The following is a 15,405-nucleotide window of genomic DNA, read 5'->3' as shown; positions in this document are numbered from 1 at the left end:
GTGTGTGTGTGTGTGTGTGCGTGTGTGTTCTGAACAAAGCTCTCACTGTGTTACAACTAGCTGTACAGTCGGCCTGAGTTTAGAAGTTGGCCGCCAGTGTGACGATGTCGCAGGAGTAATGCGACGGCACTAGTGAGTTTTATTTCAGGCATTGTTGAGCATAATGAATATGCTTACAGTGTGTTGTCATGTGTTTACAAACATTGCCGCCTGATGAATTATGTGAAGAGTAGCTTATGAGTTTATTATGAGAATTATTGTCTGGTCGGAGAAATTCTAAATGATGTCCTTGGATAAACCATAATTTAGAACAAATCATGTCTTCATGGACACTTCATAAAATGATGTCAGACATGCGTGTCTGCGAAATTGCATATCAATAAACTCATAGGGACATAATGTTTTTTTTCTAGTTGATTCCGCGCATTTCAGCAGTAGGCAAGATGGACACAAAGCAAAGAGCTCAGTTCCTGTCAATAATTTTCTGCTCTGGCACTGCAAGTTCACATTGAACGTATTTCACATGATTGAAATGAGAGCTTTCATGAATCAATCAAAAATGTGTACATGCCATGTGCAATGACGAGAATAAAACAAATATTTTCACTTTTTTACTGCCCGTATCCAATGAGTCATTTGTAGTTGCCTACTGTCTGTATTTGACTGTTCTTTTTCGCTCCTGTCCGTCATATCATGTATCATAGTTGGCTACAAATGAAGTACTTTCATAAAGGTGTCATATAATTGCTGTAGCCTTGGACAATTGTTGATATGTGTGACATTCATGATCTGTAGGCTAAACATTTTGATTCAGCTCCTACGTGTGTGCATGCTTGAGCTCCGCTTACAACAAGCTCAAATCATTTCCCATTAACAAACAAAAGCGTGACAATTTATCTAGCCACTAGAGAGATACAATTCCAATGAGGAGCCCAATCCAATCCCACTCCTCTCCTAGAACAGTGAAGTTCTTCATTTAATGAATTCCATTAGTTCATAGAAGATTGACATGCATTATTATTATTATTATTACATTGTGTAAACGAGAGAAGGCTGCTCTTGCTGAAAATGTGGACATTCTCACCCTATTATGACGGTTTTAATGATAACAACTGTAGGCTACTTTTTTATCCAGTATCAATCCCACTGAAACCCAACATCCTTACTCCTGTCTCGCATGAAGATTTCTAACTTCATTCTGTAATCAATACATTACATTATTAAAGCCGACTCACGCTTATTCATGTCAGACTGTGCTAAAACATTTCCCCCCTGTTTCTTTGCGCTGTGAAATAATGTGTGATGACAGTATGAGAGTAAATAGGAGTTGGTCCCATTGCTTGGTCCTTGTTAAAATAACCTGATATTTAAACCATTTCCACTCTTCATCACAATTCATGAGCTGCTATAATAAACTTGATTTTGCCAATCTATCTGATAAGGCAAGCTGATAAAAGGCAAACCATTCTCATTTCAAACATCCTTCACAGCTCGTCATCACCTTGTGGTGGCTTTCGGCAGCACTTCACACCATGTGTCTGCTGTAGCAGCGGCATTGAGGTAGACCACTGCTGCGATATTGGTGTGCTCATATTAAACACTGGCCTATGTATGTGTGTTTCTGTATGGTGGCTCGTGGCTCTTCTAATTAGCTTAGCGACATGAGCTTAGCAACATTCCACCATGTTAACCGGATGAGAGGTTTTGGAGTTACAAAAATCGTTTAAAAAGTTTAGTAGGTGTCAGAAAGCTTTCATCAGAGTTGATCATTTGGAGTTAATTTGGAGCACATTTTACAGTTGAAATGGTGTGAATTGCTTAAAAGGTGTAAGCAGTGGTTCAAAAATCGGATGGTTTCCATAGACCTCCATGTTAAAAAGCGCACTTTCAAGTTTGCATAATTTAAAAAGTGTAATAGGATCAAAATCAAAAGTCATAGCAACGCATGTTAGGCCTTTCTGCACGTAGGAGGAGTAGCACTGGGAAGAATTGGAATAATACTAACAGTTATAACTAGAAAAATAAGTTCCAGAAGAAAGTTTGTGGGCTTGACCCAAAGTCTTATTTTGGCTGTGGAAAAAGTTTAAAGATGTTTCGTTAGATAAATAGATTTCCTGTGTAGTTGAAAGAAAGTGAGTCTTATTATGGTAGCGGATAAAGTTAGAGATGGTTTGGTTGGTTGGTTGGTTGGATGGATAGAATGTTAGATAGATAGATAGATAGATAGATAGATAGATAGATAGGATGAGCCTGGGGTACTTCAGTGGAGTGGGTAGAGAGTTGGTTGGTTGAGTGGTAGATGAGCGTTTTTTTGGAGTTACAAAAAGGTATCAGAAAGCTTTTATCAGGGTTGATGAAGATTGTCTGGGTAGTAAGAAAATCTGAGATAGGTTGGTAAGGTTGGTTGATTGGATGGATGAATTGATAGACGCAAAAAAGGATGGGTAGATGGGAGAGGGGAGGTATAGAAAGATCAAAATAATTAAGAGGTTAATTAGTAGGCTATGGGTTATTCTGAGTAAAGTAGTAGTGACTGGTGAAAGGAAGAAAGGATGATGCTAGGTAGTTGAAAGGTTAGATAGATATAAGGTTAGAAAAATACAAGGTGAGATAGATAGTATGTTAGAAGGTCATAGATAAATAGATAGATAGATAGATAGATAGATAGATAGATAGATAGATAGATGGACAGATAGGATGAGCCTGGGGTAGTTTAGTGGAGTGGGTTGAGGGGTGGTTGGTTTAGTGGTTGAGAGTGGTAGAGTTGGTTGGTTAAGGGGTTGAGAGTGGTTTCAGTGTTGCAGAACTGGTAGCCAAGAGAGTGTATTGTGTAATCATTCTAAGAATGTGTTCTGCAGGTCTCCTGTTGTTTTTATTAAAGAATTCTGAAAGTTCCATAGCAGTTGCAGTAATAATGGGGCTCTCGGAATGTTGGCCTAAATCAACATTTCACCATGTTAAAAAATAAGATTTTTGCATCGTTTGCATGTCACGAGGCTTTCCAACCAGCAGATGGCGACAGAGAGCACTTCCAGGGGGACCAAGAGGAAGTAACCTGGAGATGCCTATATTTGGTCTTTCCTGCCCGAGGGACTCACCTGGAACAGATGACCGGAGTGATTGTGTTTTGTGTTCATGTTTCTCACCTGTGTTTAGTCATTAGCCCTTATTAGTTGGAGTATTTAAATACCTCTGTTAGCAGTGCCTCTTTGCTGAGTCTTGAATGTTTATTCCTGAGACTGTTTTTCCGTGTATTGTAAAGATTCTGAAGTTTTCGAGTAAAAGCCTTGGACCTCCCTCAACTGTTCTTCTGACTCTGCATTTTTGGGGTTTTCCTGGTTAACCATCAGCTTTGGCTAAGGTGAATAGAGCCTCTGGTGGTCAAACTCTAAATCTACCGTGACATGGCATCTTTTGGTTTCTATAGACCTCCATGTAAAAAAGTGCACTTTAATTGGTATCAAAACCAAAAGTCATAGCAACGCGAGTTAGACCTCTCTGCACGTTTTAAAGTGGGATTGGTGTAAATAGCTTAAATGCTGTAGGAGGAGTAGCAGGTGGAAGAATTGGAATAATAATAAGTATGTCAAAGAACAATAGTTATAATAACAATAACAGCAGAGAGATATTATGAGTATATTCTGTACAAGGAGTCAGGTACACATGTAAAAACAGCATTTGAGTAATGTTAGAGCGAGCTGCTTTTTTCACCCTTTGTGTGATTGTTTTTGATGTGGGATCAGTTATTTGACGGAACACTGCTCTCCTCTGATCTAACAAGACAAGTTTGACAGCTCTAGGATCAGTGGAAGTGCGGAGCACAGCTGGAGCTTTGGGACCTGTATGTGTGTGTGTGTGTGTTTCTGACAGTTTAAAGTTGAGGCTTTTGTTGTGCAACTTTCCAGTGCACCCCTCTTCCCATTATGTTCTCTATTCTCTCTCTTTCTTACTCCTCTACCTTTTGTCATTCATTCATCGTCATTTTCATTCACCCAACCCCAAATCTCCCGCAGGTGTCCTGGTCTGGCCACAGCTAGCAAACACACAAACATACACTAGAGAGAAAGAGAGATTGTGTATGTGTGTGCCAATGAGCCAGTCTCTAATGATCCCTTCAGAGGGAGTTTCTGTTGGTCAACCCTCCACTCAAGACATAACAGTGGGTGTGGGTATTTGTGTGTAGAGAGAGAGAGAGAGTGTGTGTGCATGATTGTTTGTTAGCCCTGCCTTGGTGGTTGCTGACCGTGAAACTGTTAAGTGTAGTCTTTTTACAGGTCAATCTAAGAAGTAAAACGTAGCTATAGTAATATCTACTTAACACCTGTTCATTAAAACGAAGAACAATGAAGAACAACCTCATTGTGACTATCTGTCCGACAATCTAGGTGAAAGATGACTCTAATGGTTGATTGCCAGAATATTTGCATAGATCCACTCAGGACTTCAATGAATCATCTTTGCTATAGAGATTATTACACACTCCCTCCCCCCAACCTTCTCCTTCCCCATATCATCCCTCCCTATAGCTCAAAATCTCCCCCCTCCCCCTTCCCTCTATGTTTCTGGAATTGTTACACTCCCATGCTTTGGAACTCTCTCCCTGGGCAATGAATAGTTAACGATCTGTGCTGTCATGCCGTATGGTTGTGTATAATCCATGGAGAGAGAGGGATCTACGCACGCTATGGTAAATGTAAAGACAATATAAGGGTTGTAATCCCACACCTAGGGGAAAAGGTCACAAGGACACCAGATGGTCCTGGAACATCTCAGAAGGGGTGAGATCAGATAAGTGGGGGTTGACTAGAGGGTATGAACACAATGGAGTACAATAGATCAAAGCTGCAGAAACAGGATAGATGAGTAATAAACACAGTTGTAAACAGCCAGGACAGATGGCTTTTGTAAACAGCCTAGGTCAATTGATCTCTCCACAGACTGACCGACGCCACGGGAGAGAGAGTGAGAGAGAAAAAGAGAGAAAGAAAGAGAAAGAGAGAGAGTGTTAGGAGTTTACCATCATCAATATGTGTGGCTGCTGTCTACTGCATTGTCTGTATGCGTGTCTTCACCATCTTACTGACTGGAAACTTGCTGACTGAATTGCCTGAACATATTGTACACTGGGGGTGTGCCAATCTCGTTATACTTGTATCTGTTAAATAGAACTTGATAATCGGATGACACTCGCAAGTGGGTCAGAATGCATATTAGCAAGTGCCTGTCACTATTCCTCCTCACAAATTGTTCCTTCCAGTTATTGAATGATCAATTTACTGATGATCAAGAATGATCAAGAGTACTTGGCACACCCCTATTGTACACTAATCCTAAACCCTAATCAGCAGCAAACTGTACTAACCCTAAACCCCAATGTCTGGGTCTCTTTCACAAACCTATTCTTCCCCAGTCCCATTACATCTCCCCACAGTGGAGCATTCCTAACGGATGATGGTAAATGACACATTCTAAACGAGGAATTCCAAAAAGAACATTATATACCCTGAATATTCGACATTCCGGGAAGGTTCCCCTTGTCCAGAATAACTCTGTGGTGGGGGTTTGGAGTGTACACGCACGCACACACGCAAACACACACACATAAACAAACAAACGCACGTACACACACACACACCCACATGCTCACACACACCCACGCACATGCTCGCATACACACACAGGCACGCACACACACAGGCACACGCTCGTTATAAACAAGGAATTCCAAAAAGAACATTATAAACCCTGAATATTCTAAACTAACATTCCAGGAAGGTTCCCCTTGTCCAGAATAACTCTGTGGTGGGGGTTTGGAGCAGACGCACATACACAAATGCACGCACGCACGCACACACAAACAAACGCACGTGCACACACACACATATACACCCGTAACCCAACTGGGAGTGGAGAGGTACATAAACCACCACAAAAATGAAAGTGTGGTGCATTTAAGAATCTCAGCGAGCATAATTTGTTACGGTTCCCCCTCCTAACCAACCCTCTGGCACCACCTCGAGGCCACGGTGGTCATCTCTGGAGCGTCTCCCTCCCAGTCGACAGCGCACCTGGACCCGATCTCCTATCAGCACACCTGCGACCCATCCCCAAGAACCCTGCCCAGTCATCACTCCAGTGCCAGAATGTACTGTGACCATACGGTAACCCCTCCAGTGTTTTTCGTCTCCTCGTCATTGCATTTACATTACATTTACATTTATGGCATTTAGCAGACGCCTTTATCCAAAGCCACTTACAACAATACATTTGTTAAAGTAAGTGGGTTTTCAATCTACGGCGAAAGATCGGAAGTGACTCTGCAGTCCTGACAGTAGTGGGAAGCTCATTGCACCAGCGGGGCATGTGGTGGAAGTCTAGGATTTACCACTCTGTACTTTAGCTCTTCGGAGGTAAGAATCAAGAAACAAATCCTGAGTAGCCACAATATCTGAGTCCGGTATTTATTGCTTGCAAACAAGAGACAAGAGCGTAACAGCAGCCCAGCTTAGATCCGGGGTTCCGTTCAGCGCAAGTCTAAAGAGACAATGATCAGGTTTGTCTTTTATACAGTTTGAACATAATGGAAGTTGCCACCAAGGCTATCGGCTGATGGGCTTGTGCTTACGTGAGAAAGGGCGGGAGAGAATGAACAATGGGGAGACTCTCTCACTGATCAATCAGCGCTTTCTTACTGATTAATCGGTGTTCAACATTTCACACCTATCGGCAGGATGTGCCTGTCCCCCCATTATTGCTCTCTCTCACCACTCCCTCCGACACCACCGCTGTTCACATGGTAAATTATACAGTGCTTTTTAGAACAATGGCTATAGAACTTTAGAGGTGTGGCAAGAGAAAATTTAATCACAGTAGTTACACACGTTGTATCAGTCATATGAAAGTGTATAACCTGAAAATAGTTCTATGAATGTATTTTCCATAACAGGCGCCAGGACAGTGAAAAGCTGTGACCAAGTAGCGCGGCCACTGCATCCACGTAGAGGCGGCGGTGCCAGGCGGGCAGCCGAGGTGGATGAGCGGAGTGATCTTGCAGGGGTTTGGGGGCTAACCATTGCTTGCAAGTAGGGAGGGGCTGTTCCCTTTGCCGCACGGTAGGTAAGCACCAGGGTCTTGAATTTGATGCGAGCTGCTACCGGGAGCCAGTGGAGGGTGCGGATGAGGGGTGTGACATTGAACACCAGACGAGCGACAGCGTTCTGGATGAGCTGCAGAGGCCTGATGGGGGAGTCCGGCCAAGAGTGCATTGCAGTAGTCAAGGCGAGAGATTAGAAGTGTTTGGACCAAAAGTTGTGCTGCTTCTCTGGTGAGGAATGGACGTATCCTTCTGATGTTGTTGGGAAAGAATCTACAGGAGCATGCTGTCGCTGTGATGTTCGCCACACAGGATAAGTGGTTGTCAAGGATCACCCCAAGGTTCTTGGCTGTATGGGAGGAGGTCACAGTAGAGTTTTCTACTGTGATGGAGAAGTCTTGGAGAGGGCAGGCTTTCCCTAGGAGGAAGAGCAGCTCAGTCTTGTCAAGGTTGAGCTTTAGGTGGTGGGCTGACATCCAAGCAGAAATGTCTGCAAGACATGCCGAGACACGTGTTGCCACCTGTGAGTCAGAAGGGGGGAATGAGGGAAAAAGTTGAGTGTCATCTGCGTAGGTGTGGTAGGAGAAACCATGTGAAGAAATTACAGAGCCGAGAGATTTGGTATAGAGAGAGAACAGTAAAGGCCCAAGGACAGAGCCCTGGGGGACACCAGTGGTGAGGGGTCTGGTAGGAGCAATCGGCCAGGTAGGATGCAAACCAGGAGAGTGCAGAGCCAGAGATGCCCAATTCTGAGAGGGTGGAGAGAAGGATTGGGTGGTTTACTGTGTCAAATGCAGCAGATAGGTCCAGAAGAATGAGAACAGAGGAGAGGGAGGAAGCTTGAGCGGAGTGGAGAGCCTCCGTGACAGCGAGGAGAGCCGTTTCAGTACAGTGCCCAGCTTTAAAGCCGGATTGGTGAGGGTCAAGGAAGTTGTTTTGAAGGAGGTAGTTCGACAGTTGGTTAGAGACAGCACGTTCAAGGGTTTTAGATAAGAAGGAGAGATGGGATACCGGTCTGTAGTTATGGACAGCAGACGGGTCAAGAGTTGGTTTCTTGAGAAGAGGCTTGACTCTGGCTGTCTTGAAGGCAGCTGGGACAGATCCTGTGGATAGAGAGGAATTGATTAAGGTGGTAAGGAACGGAAGGAGGAAGGAGGTCTTTGGAGATGGATTGGAGAGGGGATAGGATCGAGGGGGCAGGTGGTTGCCCGCTTGGATGTGACCAGCTTTAGAACATCCTCTGGGGAGAGGGGGGAGAAATCTGATAAACCAGAGACTGGGTGTTGCACATTGGCTTTGGGAAGAGAGGTAGCATTGTTGGTGAGAGGTAGAGGGAAGGAGCTGCTAATGTCATCAACCTTCTTTTCAATCTAGGTGACGAAGTCATCGGCAGACAGAGAGGAGGGAGGAGGGGGGGGAGGAGGAGGGTTGAGGAGTGAGGAAAATGTGGAGAACAGTTTCCTTGGGTCAGAGACAGAGGATTGGATTTTGGAATGGTAGTATAAGGCTTTAGCAGCTGATGCAGATGAGGTGTAGTTGAGGAGGAGAGAGAGATAAGGGTCTAGATCATCTGGAAGGCCAGATTTTCTCCATTTCCTCTCAGCTGCCCGGAGCCCTATTCTACAAGCTTGCAGGGTTTCAGACAGCCAGGGAGCGCGTGGAGTGGATGGTGCCGGCCTTGAGATCTGTGGCCAGAGAGAGTCAAAGGATGAGGAAAGAGAGGACAGGAGGGTGGAGGAAGCTGCGTCAGTGGATAGAAGAGAGAAGGATTCAACAGAGGGTAGGGCGGATAAGAAAGAGTGGTGAGTGAAAGGGTGCGCAGGCCGCGACGAGAGGACACAGTGTGGGTAGAGACTGGTTGGGAGGGTGAGCATTTGAGAGGGAGGGAGAAGGATACGAAATGATGGTCCGAAACCGGAAGAGGGGTAACAGTGAGGTTTGAGGTATGGGAGGATCTTGTGAAGACAAGGTCAAGCTGATTGCCCGCCTTATGAGTGGGAGGAGAGGGGGACAGGGTAAGGCCGAAGGAGGATAGAAGGTCAAGCGTTCCAGACGAGTGAAGCATCTCCGACTGGATGTTGAAATCTCCCAGTAGTGTGAGCGGTGTGCCGTCCTCAGGGAGGGAGCTGAGAAGGACATCCATCTCATCTAAAAAGTGGCCAAGCTGACCTGGAGGAAGATACATAACAACAATGTGAAGTTTGACAGGGGAGGTGATAGAAATAGCATGGAATTCAAAGGAGGATATGGACAGGTGTGACAGGGGAAGGACATTATGTGACCACTTAGGCGAAATGAAGAGTCCTGTTGCTCCTCCTCGACCAGAGAGTCTAGGGGAATGAGTAAAGGAGTAGGCATCAGAGAGGGCTGCTGGAGTAGCTGTGTTATCCGGTGTAATCCATGTCTCTGTGAGAGCAAGGAAGTGGAGAGACATGAAGCAGGCATAGGCTGAGATAGCCTCTGCTTTCCGGACCGCTGATTGGCAGTTCCAAAGTCCTCCCGTGACAGTGAGGTCGTGGTCAGTTGACCATGGTGGGCCGCAGTCTGTTAGGCTCCATAACCACACCTCCTCAACCCTCACCCTGAACACCGGCGTTCCAAAAGGCTGTGTGCTGAGCCCCCTCCTTTACTCCCTCTTCACCTACGACTGCACACCTGTACATGGCTCAAACACCATTGTTAAGTTTGCAGACGACACAACGTGTCTCATCAGCAACAACGATGAGATGGCCTACAGGGAGGAGGTCCAGCACCTAACAGTGTGGTGCAACGACAACAACCTGGCTCTCAACACCAGGAAGACCAAAGAGCTCATTGTGGACTTCAGGAAGTCAAAAGCTGGCACACACACCCCCATCCTCATCAACAGGACTAAGGTGGAGTGAGTCACCAGCTTCAAGTTTCTGGGTGTCCACATCTCTGAGGATCTCTCCTGGACCCTCAACACCTCTACCCTGATCAAGAAGGCTCACCAGCGTCTCTTCTTCCTGAGGAGACGAAAGTAGGTCCATCTGTCTCTTCAGATCCTGGTGAACTTCTACCTCTGCACCATCGAGAGCATCCTCACCAACTGTGTCACAGTATGGTATGGCAACTGCTCTGCCTCTGACCGGAAAGCACTGCAGAGGGTGGTGAAAACTGCCCAACGCATCACCGGTTCCTCACTCCCCTCCATTGAGGCTGTCCAGGGCAAGCGATGCTTGCGTAAGGCACGCAGCATCGTCATGGACATTTCTCACCCCAACCACAGACTGTTCGTCCCACTCCCCTCCGGGAGGCGCTACAGGTCTCTCCGCACCCGAACCAGCAGGTTCAGAGGAAGCTTCTTCCCTGCGGCTGTCACCCTACTGAACTCCAACTCTACACCTAGGTGACAACCTACCAACTAACCCCTACACCCTTACCCTTGCACTCTTACCCTATAGTATTCCTATAAACTGTACATACTGTATCTTCACTTGTACACACTGCTCTTATACTATATACTACTGTTCTTCTGTACATATCTGTCTATACTGTTCATAATGCACATACCCTTATTTTTTTTACTAATCTTATAATGCTACTGTAAATACACTGCACATATCTGTACATACTGTACATATCTGTTTATACTGTTCATACTGCATTCCATATTTATTCTGCTTATTTACTCTGCTTTAATGTTTACTGTTAATACATATATACTGCTTATACTGCACTGCTTATACAGCTCATATGCTGCTTATACTGTTCATACTGCATTCTATATTTATTCTGCTTATAATGTTATTACATATACTGCTTATAGTGCACTACTTATACAGCTCATATACTGCTTATACCATTCATACTGCATTCTATATTTATTCTGCTTATAATGTTCCTGTTAATATATACAGTGGGGGAAATAATTATTTGATCCCCTGCTGATTTTGTTAGTTTGCCCGATTACAAAGAAATGAGCGGTCTATAATTTTTATGGTACTTTTATTTTAACAAATAGAGACAGAATATCAACAAAGAAGTCCAGAAAAAACACATTATATAAAGTTATAAATTCATTTGCATTTGATCGAAGGAAATAAGTATTTGATCCCCAAGCAAAACATGATTTAGTACTTGGTGGAGAAACCCTTGTTGGCAAGCACAGAAGTCAGACGTTTCTTGTAGTTGGTCACCAGGTTTGCACACATCTCAGGAGGGATTTTGGTCCACTCCTCTTTACAGATCCTCTCCAAATCCTGAAGGTTTCAAGGCTTTTGCTTGGCAACTCGAAGCTTCAGCTCCCTCCACAAATTTTCTATAGGATTAAGGTCTGGAGACTAGCTAGGCCACTCCATGACCTTAGTGTGCTTCTTCTTGAGCCACTCCTTTGTTGCCTTGGCCGTATGTTTTGGGTCATTGTCATGCTGGAAGACCCATCCACGACCCATCCTCAGTGCTCTGGCTGAGGGAAGGAGGTTCTCGTCCAAGATCTTACGGTACATGGCCCCGTCCATTGGCCCCTCAATGCAGTGAAGTCGTCCTGTACCCTTAGCAGAGAAACAACCCCAAAGCATAATGTTTCCACCTCCGTGTTTGACGGTGGGGATGGTGTTCTTGGGATTGTAGCATTCAGCATTTCTCTCCCTCCAAACACGACGAGTCGAATTTATGCCAAAGAGTTCGATTTTGGTCTCATCTGACCACATTACCTTCTCCCAAGCCTTCTCTGAATCATTTAAGTGTTCATTGGCAAACTTCAGATGGGCCTGTACATGTGCCTTCTTGAGCAGGGGGACCTTGCGGGCACTGCAGGATTTCAATCCGTTACGGTGTAGTGTGTTACCAATGGTTTTCTTGGTGACTGTGGTCCCAGCTGCCTTGAGATCATTACCAAGCTCCTCCCGTGTAGTTCTGGGCTGATCCCTCACCCTTCTCATGATCATCCTTACCCCACGAGGCGAGATCTTGCATGGAGCTCCAGGCCGAGGGCGATTGATGGTTATTTTGTATTTCTTCCATTTTCTAATAATTGCACCAACAGTCTCCTTCTCACCAAGCTTCTTGCTGATGGTCTTATAGCCCATTCCGGCCTTGTGCAGGTCTACAACTCTTACCCTGATGTCCTTTGAATGTTCTTTGGTCTTGCCCATGGTGGTGGAGAGGTTGGAATGGAAGAGATTGATTCTAATGACAGGTGTCTTTTATACCCATAACAAGCAGAGATTAGGAGTACTTTCTTAAAGTGACAGGAGTAATCTGTGTGCCTCATGGGCATATAACCGGTCTGTATTAGCCAGAATTCTTGCTGGTTTGTAGGGGATCAATTACTTATTTCCTTCGATCAAATGCAAATGAATTTATAACTTTATATAATGTGTTTTTTCTGGACTTCTTTGTTGATATTCTGTCTCTATTTGTTAAAATAAAAGTACCATAAAAATTATAGACCGCTCATTTCTTTGTAATCGGGCAAACTAACAAAATCAGCAGGGGATCAAATAATTATTTCCCCCACTGTATACTGCTTATACTGCACTACTTATACTGCTCATATACTGCTTATACTGCACTACCTGTATATATTGTTCACATTGCACTTTTCAGCTTTTTTTGCACTTCTGGTTAGACGCTAACTGCATTTCGTTGTCTCTGTACTTGTATTCTGCACAATGACAATAAAGTTGAATCTAATCTAATTTTAATCTAGATAAGATTGGAAGGGTTGCGAGTGGAAGTGTAGCATCGATGTGTCCTCCTAAGGGAGGAAATAACAGGAATGGGGAGAAAGCACATTGGGTTAGTGGGTAAAGTATACACAATACACTCAGGGTAATGAAGAAATTATCAAGATAGAATAAAAATACTTAGTAGTATGGCCTTCCTCGATGGACTCCACAGATAGACTCCTGTCTTCGTGTCAGGAGGCTGTCGCTCTGCGATTGTCACGAAATAAATGCAGATTCTGTGATTGCTGATGACTAGCAGGGTAGCATCCCCTTCCACCTGACGATCCGTTAACGACCAGACAGGTTTCACCACTCACTCAATCCCAAATGTATTAGTCGTGGTCCAGGGTGAGCAGGAGTTTAGGCCCTCCCACTGGAGATTGACAGCACTTCACAGCTAATTGACTTCAAACAGATGGCTTCCAATAGAAACTTAATACTTAAGGCAAGATAGCCAAACAAACAACTCTTAATAGCACTCTGATTAGAGGCAAGATTAAACTGACTTACTCAGGCTGGAGAACAGGCTTCAGGCAGGATAGTCACTGAAAAAACAAACAACTCCTAATAGCACTCTGACTAGAAACAAGATTAAACTGATTTACTCAGACTGGAGAACAGGCTTCACCACTCACTCAATCCCAAATGTATTGCCTCACCCCTTGTCTCCTGTGTTTTCCTCCTGCAGTCCCGACCCCCTTGCATCCCGCCTCGACCCTTCCACGGACCTAGCCCCTTTTCCTGTTACTGGACCTCCCCGCCTGCTCGACCCCTGCCTGTCTGACTACCCGTCTGCCTGCCCGACCCCTGCCTGTCTGACTACCTGCTCTCCTGCCGACCCCTGGACCGACCCTTGACTACTCTCTCTGGATTCTCCACTCTTCCCCCCTTCCCTTTTTCCCTATTATAATTATTATTAAAGACGCCTTCGGGCAATATCGCTTTTCTCCGCTCCCTGTGCCGTTATTGGTTCCACCCGAACGTCCCCGCATAACATAATTGACTTAATTCATACATAATTTAATTGTAACGTCTCGTCCTGCTCCTTAGTTTTGTTTGTCTTTGTTCCATGTGATTAATTTATTCTTCCCTGTTTATTTTTGTGACACTTCACTACCTGCCGTTGTGTGTTTCTCGCCTGTGTGATCGTCTACCCCGCCCTGATTGGCTTCACCTGTTCCTCATCATTCCCTGTGTATTTAGTCTCTGTGTTTCCCCAGTCTCGTTGCCAGTTTGTCTTTGTCCCTTGTGTCAAGCCTACCAGCGATTCTCCTTGTGTTTTTGTATTCACATTTCTTTGATCTGCGCTTGTTTTTCTGACGTTCCCTGTTGCCATCTCCCTGACAGATTGTTTACCTACTGTTCTGATTGATCACCTGTGTACCGAACCCTGCCTTGCCTACCCCTTACTGGATTATCTGTTTTACCTATTGACTGCATACCCGTGTATCGAACCAGACTATTCTTTTTGGATGTTTTGGAAGTTTTGGTCTCTGAGTCATGCATTTGAGTCTTCTGCCTGCGTACTATATTCATGACATTAATATTTAGTAATTATCTTTAGACAATAGGCTTTGGGGGGTATGTATTTCTGGGCTCATGCTCGCACACACACACCCGCGCACATGCTCGCACACACACACACACACACACACACTCGCTCTTTCTCCCCATAGAGCAGGCATAAATCACTGATCTACATTGTACATTGTAAATTGTGCCAATAATATGCTCATTGAGATGGTAGCGTATGGGACCTCACAGCTTTCTCACACTGTTCTATTCGCCACAGTATGGAAAATATGACTGAGACAGATAAATGGACAAATAGACAGAGAGAGGTGTTGGTGTGTGTCCCTCACAAGGTGCGTAGCTTGGGCATGTGGTTGAAGCTGGACACAGGGATGCTGCTGATATTGTTGTTGTTCAGAGTTCTGGAAGAGACAACAACAGAGGAAAAGATACATGTATCAACAGAGAAGAGACTATAAAACCATAAATACCCTCTTGTCTCCCCTAGGGCGGGGACAGGGGCAGGGACAAGAACAGGGGTAGGAACCCTGTCTCCCCCTGGCACATGAATTAATGGGCCATGATGCTATCAGGCAGTTAGGCTGCATTGGCCCTGTGCGTCCTGTGTATGAATATTATAGCTTATCAGAGGACTGTCTGGATTATAAACCAGTTGCGGTGATGGTTATTAGAAGGCTCCTAGTGACTTCATTTAACTAAGTGCTACGTGGGGTGAGGGAGGGGGAGGGCTAGTGAGGCTGGGGTTTGGTCTGTTAAGAGAGTTTAAGCATTTATGTCCATGTGTGTGTGTGCACATGTGCAAGTGCGCATCATACTGGACTTACAGCACTTCCAGACCCCTCAACGCTCTGAAGGCTCCATCCTCGATGCAGCTGATGTGATTCTTATCCAGTTGACTACAGAGACAAAAGAGAGATAGGTTGCGTTCTACACTAGATTGCATTTGGTCTTATTTTAGCTCTATACTCCAACAGTTTCAATTACTGTGAGATTAAAGTAGAGATTCTCAGCTTTAATTAAATATTTTCTTTTTTTCAGATTGGTTTTACTATTTCCAAATAACAACCCTTTTTATACATGCTCCCC

The 15,405-nt window shown here is 44.7% G+C and overlaps 1 protein-coding gene across 1 annotated transcript in view; it reads right to left on the bottom strand.

Annotated features, from left to right (window-relative positions):
- The window catches only part of LOC310823653 (slit homolog 1 protein-like), a gene marked incomplete at both ends in the record, with an annotated part of 87,639 nt that overhangs the window by 53,330 nt on the left and 18,904 nt on the right, over positions 1–15,405 (bottom strand). The window contains 2 exon segments of the mRNA XM_083696533.1: positions 14,649–14,720; positions 15,144–15,215. Coding sequence (XP_083552659.1) covers positions 14,649–14,720; positions 15,144–15,215 — 144 coding nt within the window.

The sequence above is a fragment of the Argentina silus genome, assembly GCF_951799395.1.
Source record: "Argentina silus genome assembly, chromosome: Y".
Taxonomy (NCBI): domain Eukaryota; kingdom Metazoa; phylum Chordata; class Actinopteri; order Argentiniformes; family Argentinidae; genus Argentina; species Argentina silus.
The sequence above is the reverse complement of the archived record's forward strand: the minus strand, read 5'-3'. Positions and strand labels throughout refer to the sequence as shown.